We start from the raw sequence: 15,885 nt of genomic DNA, 5'->3' as shown, positions 1-15,885 counted from the left end.
TTTTACCCATGATGGGTTAGTGTGTCATCTGTCAGCCCATTGTGGGTAAAGCTCATCAGCCAGAGAGCCGCTTAGCAAGAGGTGAAACACCCCCTGCCGCTCTTAACCAGCAGGGCCACGAACACACCCAAGCCTCTGCCCATGACCCCTTCCCAGCTCCAATCATGATCATGATTAGAGTAGGGCACTTTATTTTTTATGTTCCCAGTTATGATTTGTGCAAAAACAGGGCTGGGGAAACTCACCCACACTACCCTGTAACTTTTCCCATGTGTGCAAACGAGGCTTCCCATTTACGCACACGGGGAAAAGGTACCATGCGTTGAAAATTTGGGTTGGGGGGGGGGGCAAAATCCACCCCCAGCCCCAAGGACTGACCTGCCCCTACAAAAGCATAGATTTTAAAAACCATTTTTAATCTACCTTGCCCTATTTATAGAATCTTAGAATCCTAGACTCGGAAGGGAAAGGTTATCTAATCCAATCCACCTGCAAATGCAGAAAATCTATTGCTACCCGCATCCCCAATAAGTGGCCATCCAGCTTTTGTTTAAAAATCTCCAGTGAAAGGTTTCTGAGGCTCCAAAACCATCCTTAGCCTGATTTATTTTGTTCGTATTTCCCAAATTTTCTTCAGATTCAGTTTCAAGTGCTGGATATCAGACTGTCTTATAACGATGTCCAGTTGTTCCTGGCTATTGCGAAGTCCATTCCAGGTCAGACCAGCAATGCTGTTTCTGACTCCAGTGCCTCAGATATCGGGGTCTCGGTTTCTGTTGCTTCTTCCAATTCATCTTGGGTCAACGAAATCTCAGAACTTGCATCCGAATCCATGGAAACATCTAAGCACACTTTGGATCCTGTTCTTGGTATGAATGCAATGTTTAAACTAAAGTTGTTTGTCTCTGTTCTTATTCTGTTGTGTACAAAATTAAGACCTAAGAATTAGCAAAGGATATGTGGATAGTTTGATTACATTTTAAAACCGGCGTTTCCTTGATTTATGCTATATAGAGGTGCCGTCAATTCCGTCAGATTTGGGGAAACTTGTTTCTTTCTGCTTGCGAAGAAAAGCAGACTAGTGAATTTTAATTAGCAAGATCAGTTTGGTAGAATGGAGGCAGGGAGTGAAAGAAGAGAAAAATCTTTTACACTGTTTTTGTTGTTGAAGGAATTCACCAGTATTTAGTTCTCCCAAACGAGTTAATGAATGTTAATTGCTTTTTGGGGGTGGAGGTGGTATCCTGAAAGTATGAGGTCAGCTTAAAAGCCATACACAAAAGACTTGGGTGGTATTTGGATTCCATTAGTGATGGATTTGATAGACAATTGCAAGGAACTAAAGCAAATGAGAGGTCCAGGAGGTTGGGAAAGATAACACACAAGGGTTTAATAAGGAGCCCATGGCTGCAATCCAAAGCACATTTAGTAGGGAGTTGTTGTCATTGTTATGATGCTTTACAGAGTATAAGGGGACAGAGTCCTGTCTGGGGAGCTTGTCCTCTAAAACTTGCTTCCAACTGCCTCTCAGAATGTCGCATGATGATGCCTTGACTCATGGTTCCTTCAAGACCCTATTCCAGACTCACATGCCATTGAACTAAGAGGGACTTGCGTTCAAAGAAATGCGCTTGGGGATTGCGTGGCAAAACTTGGAGCCTTTTTCTACCAGTATAACGATTTTGCAAGGTGGTTTCCAAAAGTTGAAAGATGCAAAGTAAAATAAATAAAGCAAGCAGATACTGTCTGGATTCAGACAAACACTGGGGGAAAGACGCCACCGTGGCATCTTTCCCCCACCCTGTGGGTGCCGCTCATGGGCCATTTCCCTAATTACCCTCACTTCCCCCTAATTGCAACTCTCATTTTGTCCGAACCCGGTGAGGTGTGTGGCGGAGGGGGGAGGCTTCCAAAACACCCCACTGCCTATAGCTTCTTGTAGGGTGATTTGGCCGCTCCCCCTGTGACGTGCCTCGCTGGGTTCGGACGACGTTGTCAGGCTTTGCTGGCTGAGCAAGGAATGGCCGTAAATCTCCTGCTGATAACCTTCAATAAACCAGTCAAGGCCAGGGGAGATAGGAGGGAGAGAAGAGACAAAGTAGGCCTTGGGAGTTTACTGGGTTTTCGAAGCCAATTCACTAAGGCAAAGAAGGGTCCTTGTCCGGTCCAGGGTCCAAAACCAAAGAAGTCACGGTGTCCAGATGGGGTAAGGTTCAAGGTCTAGGAAGAGGTGAAGGAGCACCGGTGGGTTGACCTGAGTTCAGTGCTGACCTGTGAAGTTCCAGCAGCTTTATCTCCCATGTCCTGGAGCAGCTGCTGGTAATCAGTCCCCAGTCTCCTGGCAGGCTTTCCCCCTTAAACGGGCCATCACTCTTCTCCATTGCTCTTTTACATTAAGCCTCCTTCGCTCTGCAGGGGTCAATGGAACTTGGTCCTCTGGATCAGTCAGAGAGGCTGTGGCAGGGCATTGGCCATTATCTGGCAGTGAGGGCTCTGGAGCTATTTCTGCGCTAGGACCCTCACCCGGGTCAGCCACCTGTCTTTCCTCTTCATCCTTGGACAAATCTGAGGGAGGCATGGCAGACATGGAAACCCAGGCTGCAGAGAGGTTAATATAGCAATGGCGGGTGCATGAGCAGAATGTCTGAAATGGTGCTGATTGTCTGAACCCAGCCACTGGCTACATTTGGATGATCAAATATCGGCTTAATGAGCTGAAATATGCACAGGCCTCTCCTGCATTATGTTCAGCTCCTGCACTGCTACCATCAAGTGAGCAGGGAAACAAGCCAAGATGTTGCAGTTAACTAGCTTCTCATTATGTACGAATTGGGAAATTACATAGTATTAATGGCTTCTAAAGAAGCCAGGATATGAAGACAGTTAAAGTTGGCTTCATGTCCTTGCTTGTTTGGAAGCCATGATGGTGAACCATCTTTATAACGTCATGTAGGTGATTTGTTGACAGTTTTACTATCTTGACGGCTTACAACTTAAAAACAAACCAAAATTCAGCTTCCCAAAGTTGATCAGGATCTGCTGATCAATTTTGGGCGATTTGAAGTTGATCAGCAAAGATTTCTGACTCCCAATTGTATAACAATGGAAACAGGAAAATGACTCTTCCCTTCCCTGAAATTATACTGAGGAAATGAAGAAAACTTTGGGTTAAGGATGCTATGTGAGGTTGTTGTTGAAATGCATCCTTTGTGCTTCTTGGATGCTGTCATGACTCTTTGGATCATCTTTTTGACTCATATCGAAGGTGTCATTGGATCAGCTTTTTAACTCACATCAAAGCTACATGCATAATAGAGTCTTCCCGCAGTGGAAGGACTGAATAGAATATTAGCTGTGTACTTTTCTTTAAAGTAGGGACAATTTCTTGTGTTTTCAATGGATCCCTGTCATGAAAGATTTGGAGGGGGTATAGCAGTAAATGAATATGTTTCTAGGCCTTAATGGTGATAATTATTTAATTCCAGAGTTGCAGCTTGCCCGACTGCAGGAACTAGGATTTAGCATAGATGACTGTCGCAAAGCTCTGTTGGATTGCAAAGGTATGATGACTTTGGGGTTCATTACGGATTTGATAAAATTGTCGTAATTAGTTTGCTACCAAAAAATAGAGGAGCGATCTATCCTTTCCACTTGGACAATTTTATTTATTTATTTATTGCATTTCTATACTGCCTAACAGCTGAAACTGTCTGGGCGGTTCACCTCCTGCCTCCCCCCCAATAGAACTTTGCCTGCTCTTGCCCTCTTCAGTTCGCAAACTCTTCCACTCTGAAGACTAGTTGTCAGTCAGTGAGGTGCCTGCAGTCAGGGCCAGTTGGGAAAGGACATGGAGTCTGCATTTTCGTTCCTTTTGCCTCGTATGAAGGTCACTTTTCTCCCTCCCTAGCTTCTGGCAGGGAGAAAGAAGTATGTGCACACAAGAGGAGGGAGAAGTCTTACTCTCTCCGCTTCAAGCAATTGCTCAGGGGAGTGTAAACAATCTATCAGCAAAAGCTAAGTATAAAATAATAACGGGCAGTTGCGTTCTGGTGGGGAGTGGATTGATGGTCATTGTTGCAACCTGCCCTTTCTTGGCAGGGGCTTTTGGTTGCTCCCAAAGCATGCATTGCTTCCTTCTGGTATATGTGTAGGGTGAAAGGTAACTGAAATGTTCAACGGGCTGGAGCATCTCCCCTATGAGGGAAGGTTAGAATAGCTCGGATTAGTTGGGAAAAAAGAGGGTAAGGGGAGAAGACATGACAGAGGTGTACAAAATTATGCATGGCATGGCGAATGGGGATTGGGAGACATTTTTCTCCTTCTCTCATAGTGATAGAACCCAAAGGCATCATCCCATGAAGCTAATTGGTGGGAGATTCAGAACAGATAAAAGGAAGGACTTCTTCACACAGTGCAGAGTTAAACTATGGAATGCGCTACCACAAGCAAATTGGCCACCAATTTGGATGGCTTTAAAAGAGGGTTGGATAAATTCCTAGAGGAGAAGGCTGTCAAGGGCTGCTAGTCCTGATGGCTAAGTGCAACCTCCAGTATCAGAGGCAGTAAGCTTGTATGCACCAAGTGCTGGGGGACATCGGTAGGAGGGCGATGTTGCACCCATGCCCTGCTTGTGGGTTCCTAATCGACGGCTGGTGGCTACTGCATGAAAAGAGTCTCCCCTGGAAAATGGCTCTCCTCGGGAGAGATCTCTAGATGAACTGCAGGTAGTAATACACAGTTGGCCACTCAGGAACTCAGGGCGGATAACAAGATTAGAACAAGAACTCATAGCAGAAATTCAGTCTATTCTGGGGACATCACTGGACATAGGAAGTAATGTACATTGTAAACGTTTGTCACAATATGGGGATAGTGGCAGTTTGTAATTAACTTTTTCGGACTCTGATATCCGGAGTAAATTTTGGTCCTTACTGCACAGGTTCACTGACAAAGAGCTATTGTTTGAACTAAAACAACCTCAATCCGATTCAGGTGGGCTAGATATGAATTTCACACCATCTCTACAAGAAAGAGGAAGAGAAATCCACCCAAGAACTGGAAATGAGGGAGACAGGAGCTGGGAGAACCACAGATATAAGATCCCTTCTTTCATCACCTACCCAAATAATATACAAGTATACGACCACAGAAATGGAAGAAAGATCACACATTCCAACTCAAACACAAGCCATGGGAGATATCTGAAGAGACCTGAGGATCGAAATCATCAGCTCATATCAAAATCTTCCCACAGAGTCTGGGCTGATCCCCATAGGCCGAAACCTCCAGGAAATCCCAGATCTTGGGATAGTTACAAAAGAACAAACTTTCAAGATCCAGAGACTTATAAATCAGTCCGAAGACATCAGTTCTGACTAGGCACAAATCAAAAAGTGCTGAATATAATATCTTGGAATTTAGCTGGCCGGGGAAATAAATTGGTGGATAAAGAATTCGTTAGAATGCTCCAACAATATGACAAAGTCTGCCTGCAAGAAACTTGGTACCACGAAACTTGGTACCCTTACAAATTAAAACCAAAGATGGAAATATCCTCCTCTGTATAAATATTTACTTCCCCTCTACAAATTGCCTACTGGTGGTCGACAAAACATGGAAGGATTTAACATTCCTCCTGGAACAGATATCCCAGAAGGTTCCAAGTGCACTTATCTTCATCTGTGGGGACTTTAATGCACGAATAGGAGCAGTCTCAGAGGGGCTCCTGCAACCACTCGATATAGAGTTGGAAGATATTTTTTTAACAGCTCACAGTTCCATCGATAGTAAATATAACAAGCAGGGAGTAAAGTTCCTAGAATTCCTATATCATCACAACTTCTATACTCTCCGTGGGAGCCCCTTGGACAACTCAAGAGGCCACTTTACTTACCTGTGCAGAGGAGGAGGCAGTGCCATTGACCATGTAATGGTCTCTCCAGCGTTGTTCCCTTCAGTAAGCTCTTTCGAAGTGCTGGACCGTCCTGAAAGTGACCACCTCCCAAGACTAGTATCATTATCCCCACTAATTGAACGAGCAGCATTGACTGAAACCGTAACTCTAACTGGAGAATTGCTGGGAGAGAGAAGACTAAAATATCCATAAAACTGAGTAGTGATATCCAAGAAAAATTACACAGTCAGCAAATGATAAACCTACGCCAAGTATTCTGGGATAAATCTGTAAATCATTTAGATGCCTTCCAACAAATTACTACAGAACTGAGGTCTTTTCTGGTAGCACCGGCAAATAAAAGCCAACCGACAGCCTACACTGGCTGGTTTGACGCCCAATGTAAAGCGGCGAAGAAAAACCTGTCTAGGGAAATAAGGAAATTCCGCGTGAAAAGAGTGCTTGACTAGATGGACCCTTGGTCTAATCCAGCATGACACAATCTGATTATTTTTGTATAAACTTAGTGTGGGTTTGAGGGGAACTGCTTTTTTTAAAACGCAATCAATAGCTTGGTTATTTACTTTCCGTATGTTTGAAAGCACAGAGGATTAAGTCTAGCAAAGAAACGGTGTTCTTACAGCTTCCTTTCCATTTCATTTTTTTCCCCATGCTTAGGTCAGCTGAAGAAAGCAGCAAGTTGGTTGTTCAAGAATGCTGAACCTTTGAAACCTTCACTGTTAGAGACAAGTAATCGAGATAGCCCAGGCTCGGTGATTCTGCGTTTGATCTCTGGAGTGGAAATTAAAGCAGACAGCATCTGCATTTGTTTTATCGATGACTGCATGGATTGTGACGTTCCTTTAGCCGAGTTAACATTTTCACGTAAATATTTCCCTGGCTTGGCAATTCCTCCCCCATCACATGACACAATATTTGTAGCTTGTATTTCAACTTCTTGAGGCTGGGGAATCATCTTCAGATGATGTGGGCATTTTAAATTATCCTGAAATCTGTTGTGTCTGCTGAGAATTCTGGCTTATCGGTGATGAGAAACCCTCCCACTTGGCTCCCCTTGCAAGCAGGAGCAGCTGACATAACCACGAGCTTACCCACAATAGAAAGCTTAATGTTATATCCAGACCTGGGCCTTGGCTTGTTGTTTCTCTAACAAGCTGGCATCCAGAAGTCAACTACAAAACCTAGCTTCACATTCTGGTTTGTTAGAGGAGAGATAAGCCAGGATTCCAGGTTTGGATATAATGTTAGTTTTACCCTACCCTGTGCCTGTTTGCATTCTCTTCCCCTCCTTATTGTTTTACTATGATTTTATTAGATTGTAAGCCTATGCGGCAGAGTCTTGCTATTTACTGTTTTACTCTGTACAGCATCATGTACATTGATGGTGCTATATAAATAAATAAATAAATAAATAATAGTAATAATAATAATAATAATAATAATAATAATAATAATAAGGTGGATTCCTGCCTTGAGCAGGGGGTTGGACTCGATGGCCTTGTAGGCCCCTTCCAACTCTGCGATTCTATGATTCTATGATTCTATTGCTGTCAAGTTCATGTTTATTTTAGCTGCTCCTGCTTGCAGGAGGAGCCAAGGAGGTGTGATTGAGCATTGTGCACCAGTATGCCTGCTTGTTAACCGATAAGCCAGAATTGCCAGCAATTCCGGTTTACTATTTTGTGCTAAAGTGTGCCATGTGCTAGCCACATAGTCTTCAGTCAATCTGTAATTCAAGAGTGCCGGCCAAAGGCAGAGAGAATGTGATATGCAGGATGTAAGGCGTGAAAGAGAGAACCATGCAACCATTCAGTCCATGCAACAGTTCAGCAGCATTGATACAAAACCTAACATCGACCAGATTTTACCCAACACCTTCCCACGAGCAGGGGAAGAGACACGTATATCAGGTCTTCAGTGCCTGCAGGCAAAACAACAGCAGGAACCTCAAGCAGGTGCACTAGTTCAGAGACTTCCTGGGAAGGCCAATGAATCCACAGATCTCAGGGCACGTGGTTAACTGCCAAGCCCAAATGTTAAATATATTGAGTACATGGATTGATCTATTTCTTAACAGAGGGCACATTTGTTTCATGTAATGAACTAAGAGAAAACCATTCCACCTCTCCTCCAATCTTTACAGTATTTACACATTCAGAGCCAAATACACAGAGGGCAGAGAAATGTTAGCGTAACCCCAAATTTTGACAAAATCAGAGAAACACTATTTTTACCATATCCTACACTCCTGCTTATGTAATAGCGAAAGATACAAAAGTAAAGAATGGTGACTTCAAATGTAACCGGGAAAGCGGCTTGCGCGTGCCATTGTCAGAGATGCAGTGGAGTTAAAGTTTGAGGAGTTGGACCAAGGCATTCAGTTAACAGAACAGAACAGTAACATGACATTTCTGCAAAATCCTGTCCCAGTGATATGATGCATCAATTAGTTTTAAGAAAATATATGGGAATGGCAGCAGTTTCATGATTTCACGCATATTTGATGGAACTGTATGTAGTTGCATTCTAGAAGAATATTGTTGGAAATAACAGTATTTTTAGTTATGCCTTAAACACCCTATGTAATTTTCATGGATTATTATTCATGACGTATCATGAAGAAACAGAGTCTTAGTGGGTAATGTGTTGGCAGAAGCCAGAATTTTCCTGGCTAAATATTGGGAAAGTAGGTCATTATCTGCAGTAGAAGACTGAGTAAAGAAACTATAAAATTTAATGTTAATGTCTAGATTCTTGCCAGACCAGCTGAGAATGTTGTTTGTTTGTTTATTTATTTATTAAAACTTCTGCATCCCACCCTATATCATTGGGATCTCAAGGTGGCTTGAAGATAAAATCAATTCAAGCAGTGTAAAACAGTAAATAATTTGCACGGCTAAAACATATTAAACCATTAACAAGCTAATGCCAGTAAAAAATGTAAAACAAAACAATTGAACTATGTGCAGCTTTAGGCAAATGTTATATGTTATACATCTAGTACTATCAGTGGCTTAAAGCACCTGGTCCCTATTTGAGATAGGAAAAGGAAAGAGAGCACCAATATCAGAGGGGGTAGGAGAGATGGAACCTCAAAGGTGCACAAAAGCAAATATTTAATGGCCCGAAGTGTCTTGAAGATATTTGAAATGACTTGGGTTCATTTGGTCACCAGGCAGGGTATAGGACACAGTGTTCCACATCTCAGTGCCCCTAAGGAAGACCTTGGACTATTGAATGCTTGTTTTTATGGGCCTTGGATACTCCTCTCTCTTCCCCCTTTTGAGATCCCATCTTTGGTTATGTTGTTATTTCTGATGCCTCAAGGAAGGTTAAAAAGAAAAGCTTTTGTGGAAAAGGGGATTGTTATTTTTACCTGCCACAGTTGATTGGGGCATTTTGGACACCATCTCTCACCAAGCGATGAATTGAAAAATGTCTGTTCCTTGTATTTGGGCTCCTTTCTTTGGTATTTATTTTTAAGGAGAAAAAAGAGGGTGGTGGGTTTTTTTTGTATTAATTAGTCATATTTTCGTTATTTTAATTGCAGGTTTGAATTTTCTCCAGCATCTGAGAGCCAATTCTGAAGGCTATGCTCATTTTACACTCTCGGGAGATTATTATAACCGTGAACTTTCAGGTAAGTGTTTGTCTGTTCCTAGCATCTGGCAGTCAGAGATCCGTTGCTTCCAAATACGGAGGTGCCATATAGCTGTCATGGCTACCAGCCATGAGCTCCATTTCCCTCCACATGTAAGAAGAAAAGAAAAGACCGATATCTGCTTCTGTTTATGCTAACTGTTCATATTCATTCATTGTCTCTCTCTTCTCTCAGGCTGGGAGCCATTTATCGAGCCCTGGCCATGCTCCGTGTCCTGGCAACAGCAGCCAGCCAGCCGCCTCCACCCTTCTCGGTTGAAGCTGGAAGTGAAAGCAAAGCGTCGCCTAGATATTAACATAACTTCTGTGTTAATCGGTATGTCAGATTAGTAGTAGACAATACTAAGTCACTAGCCGGCAATGCTGAGCTAAATGGGGCAGCAGTCTGATTTGGGGTAAGGCAGCTTCCAGTCTGCCATTTCAGTTACTCATCTTCACACAGTTACTCATCTTACCAACCTGCCCAATTACTGAGGTCATCAGACGACGTGCTCCTGGTGGTTCCATGTGGACCTATGGCCCAACTGGAGTCCACCAGGAGAAGAGCCTTCAGCGTGGTGGCCCCCTCTCTTTGGAACTCCCTGCCCCTGGAGGGCAGGCAGGCACCAACACTGTGTTGCTTCTGGTGCCTCCTGAAAACAGCTCTATTCCAGAAAGCATTCCTGAATTGACCAGCCACATTTTTTACTGGCATTCTGTTTTTTAAAAAATGTGTAATTTTAATGGTGTTTTAATCTTTGGATCTTTCACTGTTTTACTTCTTATATTCACCGATCTGGAATCTGTTTCAGGTATGGAGTGGAATACAAATTTTGTAAATAAATAAATAAGGAATAGTTTGGGACTGTCATTTGACCTGTCCTATATTTCTTTCGATCATTCTGGATTTGCATCGTGTGTTTTCCCCCCTTTCTTTAGAGCAGTATACCAAAACCAAACAGTCATGGATGGCAGATTATTGCAAGCAGGAGAAAGAAGTGGAGGAAGTTGAATCTGAGGAATGGATGGGCTCTTCGGTTGATCCTCCGTCCTTTGGACAAGGTATGACTTGACCCATATATATATATATATATATATATATATATATATATATATATATATATACACACACACACACACACACACCCCTTGTCTGTAGCGATTGCATAACCCCTACCATGGCCTTACAGCAAGAACTTAATAATTTTGGCCATCACACAGTGCTCTTAATAGAATGCTTAGGGCACCTCCGCTAGGAACGTTTCCCCTGTGCTTAATCCCTTTCTGACCATTTGCTGTTGGCTTTAAACTGAGAGCGCTTGCCTCTTTCTGTCTGCAACTTCTCTATACGTGAAAGATCAACTTGCCATATTCCAGGTTACCTTATATTGCGTTGACATCCAATCCCTTGTGAACATATACAACAAAACCTTTGCATGGCCCCAGCTCATGCTTCCCCAGCAGACACCGGTGACCCCATTTTTTCCCTACATCAAAGCCCAACTTTCTCACGCCCCTGCTGCCACCCAGCTGTGATCTCCTTGAGGCCAACTCAGCTTGGAAAGGCTGAAGCATCCTAGGCACTGGCTCCTTCTCCCCACTTCCTTTTGCTTCCCAGTCAAAACGCTCCTGGTATTATATCCCCTCTGGTGTTGACTTCTGCAAGGGAGTTACTGAAGAAGAGCGGGAGATGGCACAGTTCCTTCTGTTGGCCTGAAGTCAACACTGTGCTCATTTCGTGCACACCCTTTCTAATGGTATCTTGATATTTTTGTTGCTACGGACAACAGCCTTCCACGTCCACGTTGATCCCTCACTTACTGGCTCTGTAATGTTCTCTGTGCTCCTAATTTCTCCTCTGTTTTTGGTACGCACAACAATCTTGCCTGTATATCTGCATTTCCCAGCCACCCTTCCTTGCTAATGTTGTCTTTCCTGTCTGCCAGGCCTTCCTCTTGTCTACCTTAGAACTAGGAGTACAGCCAGTCTGACTAACCTAGAGCACCAGATGTATGCTAGAGGTACTGTATTGCACGCTTGAGATGCTTTGCCCTTTCCCCAGAATGTCTTGTGCAACAGATTTGCTTTTCTGCCATGTGCCAAAAGGATTATCTTGACAATTCCATATATCTATGGGCCCTTTAGATCGGTCTTCCCCAACCTGGTGCCCTCCAGATGTGTTGGACGGCAACTCCTATAGCCAGCTGGGGGGGGGAATTGTGGGAGTTGGGGAAGGATGCCTTAGACTGTGGCCTCTAAAGGTCTGTGCCTAGGCAGAGCAGAAAGCCAAGTTCGGCCGTGAACAGCCTTTGGCCCTGGCCTGGCTTGGTCTTTACGACTACAGAGCACAGTGGTAATGAATTGGTAGGGTTTCCACTGGAATAGGCATATTCCAACTCCCCTTGCTCAAATTGGTAAAAAAAAAATAGATACGGAGCTAGCCCAAGTGCAATGAACACTGCATTGTTTAAACAGCAGCTATACTAACTTTCAAGATCATCCAGTAATTGGTTTCTGTGTATTTTGTGTACTGGATTTTGAAATATATGTTCATTAAACTCAACCTGAACATCTTTCAGAAATATTGACAATGGAGCAATACTCTACTTGGGTATACATTTCCCCCTCTTCTTTGAATTAGCAGTCCCAAATCTTCCATCACAATATGTTAAAAGATCAGAAAGGAGGTGGGGTTGACTCATAAAAGGGAGATCTTTTTTTTTATTTTTAACAACATAAAGATTTCCCTGATTAAATGCTCAGGAGCTGAATGACCCGTGTTGAGCTCTGGGACCTTTGCAGATCAGGGTCTCTCAGGAGAATTGCCCACTCCTTTCGCTCACGTGAGGGAATGCTTGCAGGCAATGCTATTTGCACACAGGACTGAGTACTCCCCTTTGCTGGTTCATCAGCTGTGGGATAAACTGACGTTCTCAGCATCTCTGAAAGGCTTTGCCGGCACTTGTAGGATGATCGTGGGTAGCGGCTCATATTCCTCATAATGGCTCCAGGGTTGTAGCCAACGGTTGGCGAAAGAATAGCATCCTCACTACCTTTGTTGCCTGAGATGCTTTCAAAACCACCTTTTATTAAGGTATGTAAATGTACATGTGAGTGAGAGAGACAGAGAGACACTCCGTCTTTTGTGAAGATGGCTGTTGATCCTTGTTGAATTGGCACAGTCGGTGAGAAATAGTCACTATTAACTCTTTTAGAGTCTGGTGATGTGAGAGTTTTCCTTTTACCGGCTTTGAAAGGCGCACTTCTGAAAGAGGGACTAGGTGGCGTTGCCTGAAACATGAACTCCCCTCCCACTCAAAAAGTCTGACTCCATTTCTGAGTCAGGCCAGATCTCTTTCGAGTTGGCTTGGATCTGAGCTGCTGCTTGCACCTTTCCGTCACTCACAACCAGCCCTTCCTGCCAGCCACCCTCCTTCCCCAAGCCAAAATAAATAAATCTTGTCTTTTGAGGGAGGGGGGTAGTGCGTGACAGGAAGGGTTCGCTGCCCCGTAAGAGGGGCCCTGCAACGCCTCTACTCAGCTGGAAATACTCTTTGCAATGGGTCAGGCGGTTCTGCATTTTATTCTGTTGGCTAGGAGTTCTGTGGGGAGAGTGGTTCCTAGCCCAGGCAATTGAAACTGAGAAAGACATCTGCCTGCTGCTAGCCAAGCCAGGAAAAAGCATCCATTGTGGAGCAGCATCTGAGAGGTTTAAGCCTTGTAGGCCAGGATCCGTGTCGTCACTCCTTAACTGCTTTCCTGTCTTTCCGTTGCAGCTGAAATGAAGACGTCGAAACGCAGGCACCCTTTTGTGCCGTTCGCTTTGCGGAACCACACGGGTTGCACCCTCTGGTTTGCCACGTTAACAACAACCCCAACCCGGTAAGGAATTGCGGGAGGGGAGTTGGAGGGTCCAGGGTTTTCCTTGAGCTGTTTTTGAAATGCGCACACCACTAACCAAACCTTGAGACGTCCTTTTCTCGAAGCAAACGGGCTGATGTGTTTGCAAGTATTTCATTTTTCTCTTTCCCTTTTTATACGTGGGCTGGCTTGCTGCAGTATTAGATGTTTTGTTGTTGTTTATTCGTTCAGTCGCTTCCGACTCTTCGTGACTTCATGGACCAGCCCACGCCAGAGCTTTCTGTCGGCTGTCGCCACCCCCAGCTCCCCCAAGGTCAAGTCCGTCACCTCCAGAATATCATCCATCCATCTTGCCCTTGGTCGGCCCCTCTTCCTTTTGCCTTCCACTTTCCCTAGCATCAGCCTCTTCTCCAGGGTATCCTGTCTTCTCATTATGTGGCCAAAGTACTTCAGTTTTGCCTTTAATACCATTCCCTCAAGTGAGCAGTCTGGCTTTATTTCCTGGAGTATGGACTGGTTGGATCTTCTTGCAGTCCAAGGCACTCTCAGGATTTTCCTCCAACACCCCAGTTCAAAAGCATCTATCTTCCTTCGCTCAGCCTTCCTTATGGTCCAGCTCTCGCAGCCATAGGTTACTACAGGGAATACCATTGCTTTAACTATGCGGACCTTTGTTGTCAGTGTGGTGTCTCTGTTCTTAACTATTTTATCGAGATTTGGTGTGCATCTCCCTAAAACAAGATGTTGCTACTGGCATGGGTCTGTTTTGCTCCGCACTCGTGGCATTCCCCCCACCACCACCTGAGCTCATCTACATGGCTCGTCTACATGGGCACTTTACCCCAGGGTAGCTTCGGAGTGGCAGCAGGTGATCTACATGACGCAGCCGCCACTCCGAAGGGATCCAGGGGCAAAGCCCCAAAGCCCCACACTCAAAAAGTTGGGTACTTACCCCGACTTTTTTTAGCTTGAAGCCAGGCTCTGTGCCTCTGTGGAGCCTTTTTAAGAAAAAGAATTAACGGGGGTGTTGGAAGGGGGTGGACAGGAAGCTCTGGGTTCCACACTGTAAATAAATATTTTTTTAAAAGTGGGGGTGGGAGGAGGGAGGCTCCTGGTGCTGCTGGGACAAGTACCAGGGAGGGGAGAGGAACAGGGCAGCCGGCTCTCCTCCCTCTGAGCTCGCTCTGGCTGCCCCATTCCGCTCCACCACCCCTTTTTATTTTTAATCTGTAAATGCGAACCTTCGCATCTAAAGATTAAAAATTTAAAAAAAGCGGGGGGGGGAGGGATGGGGCAGCCGGAGCGAGCTCAGAGGGAGGAGAGCTGGCTGCCCCATTCCTCTTTTCTCTTCTGCCAGCGGCAACTCCAATTTCAATCAATCAATCATCAGTTTATTGTGCTAGCCGAAGGCCATGACAAATACATCCATAGAAAAGCATACAACTATAAAAGTACACAACAGTTTAAAATAACCAAGAGCGCCATACAGACAAGCTTAAATTTACTATGACTACAGCTCTCATTTCGCTCAGCACTTTGAGTCTCCATGGCAGTTTATAGCAATTTTATCAAGTTCTCTCTTCCTAATCTTTTTCGCTGCCAGTGCAAACAGGGCCACCTTATGAGTGACATAACTGTTGGTATCACTAAGGAGGAAGAGAACTGTTTCTGCTTGGGCATTCCTGCCTCCATGTGTCAGCAGCGGTTTCAGGAGTCTCTCTCTTGGGTCCCTATCCATAGGGCAAGTTTGTTAGATCAATGTTCTTTTCACCCAAGGATGAGATCCAAACAGCCCTTAAGCACGACTCCACCATTCCAGCGACAGAGGGTTCAAAAGCGCTTTATTGATTAGTAATCAAGGCCTGGTCTCTTCAAAGGGAGCAATCAGACAAAAGACATAGGGAATATGGTACAGTATTAAAGCTTTCAAGGGGCAGGGCCCAGTAGCAGCATTAACCAATCAGAACATAACACTGAGGCATAGCTAATTATGCTAAACAGTCCTGTAAACAATACCTTTGGCCTGACAGTAAGTTACAGAGAGTTAACTTCGACACAGACAGCTGGAGCCAGGACTCTTGTTTATATTAGTAATCAAGGATGCAAGGACGCACACAAGGAGACATTCTCATACAGGGCATTATAATAGGGTGACCACATGAAAAGGAGGACAGGGCTCCTGCATCTCCAACAGCCGCATTGAAAAGGACATTTCAGCAGGTGTCATCTGCATACACAGAGAACCTGGTGAAATTCCCTCCCCATCACAACAGTTAAAGCTGCAGGTGCCCTGCCCTCTTTTAAATCTGTTCACTCTAGTATAGCTCCTGCAGCTTTAACTGCCGTGATGAAGAGTGAATTTCACCAGGCTCTCCATACACACAAATGACCCTCTGTCGCTGGAATGGTGGAGTCGTGCTTAAGGGCTGTTTGGATCTCGTCCTTGGGTGAAAAGAACATTGATCTAACAA

The 15,885-nt window shown here is 44.4% G+C and overlaps 1 protein-coding gene across 9 annotated transcripts in view; it reads left to right on the top strand.

Moving 5' to 3' along the window:
- The window catches only part of VPS13D (vacuolar protein sorting 13 homolog D), a 168,732-nt gene that overhangs the window by 52,956 nt on the left and 99,891 nt on the right, over positions 1-15,885 (top strand). For 7 of the 9 annotated variants that reach the window (XM_063145240.1, XM_063145235.1, XM_063145241.1 and 4 more), the window contains 8 exons: positions 638-869; positions 3,486-3,560; positions 6,572-6,778; positions 9,465-9,554; positions 9,750-9,890; positions 10,493-10,615; positions 11,500-11,574; positions 13,330-13,435. In XM_063145240.1, the coding sequence (XP_063001310.1) occupies positions 638-869; positions 3,486-3,560; positions 6,572-6,778; positions 9,465-9,554; positions 9,750-9,890; positions 10,493-10,615; positions 11,500-11,574; positions 13,330-13,435 (1,049 nt within the window). The remainder of the gene's footprint in view (positions 1-637; positions 870-3,485; positions 3,561-6,571; positions 6,779-9,464; positions 9,555-9,749; positions 9,891-10,492; positions 10,616-11,499; positions 11,575-13,329; positions 13,436-15,885) is intronic. The other 2 variants (XM_063145238.1, XM_063145239.1) reach the window with 2 other exon arrangements.

The sequence above is a fragment of the Elgaria multicarinata genome, chromosome 20, assembly GCF_023053635.1.
Source record: "Elgaria multicarinata webbii isolate HBS135686 ecotype San Diego chromosome 20, rElgMul1.1.pri, whole genome shotgun sequence".
Lineage (NCBI taxonomy): Eukaryota > Metazoa > Chordata > Lepidosauria > Squamata > Anguidae > Elgaria > Elgaria multicarinata.
This window is presented reverse-complemented; position numbering and strand designations above follow the sequence as displayed.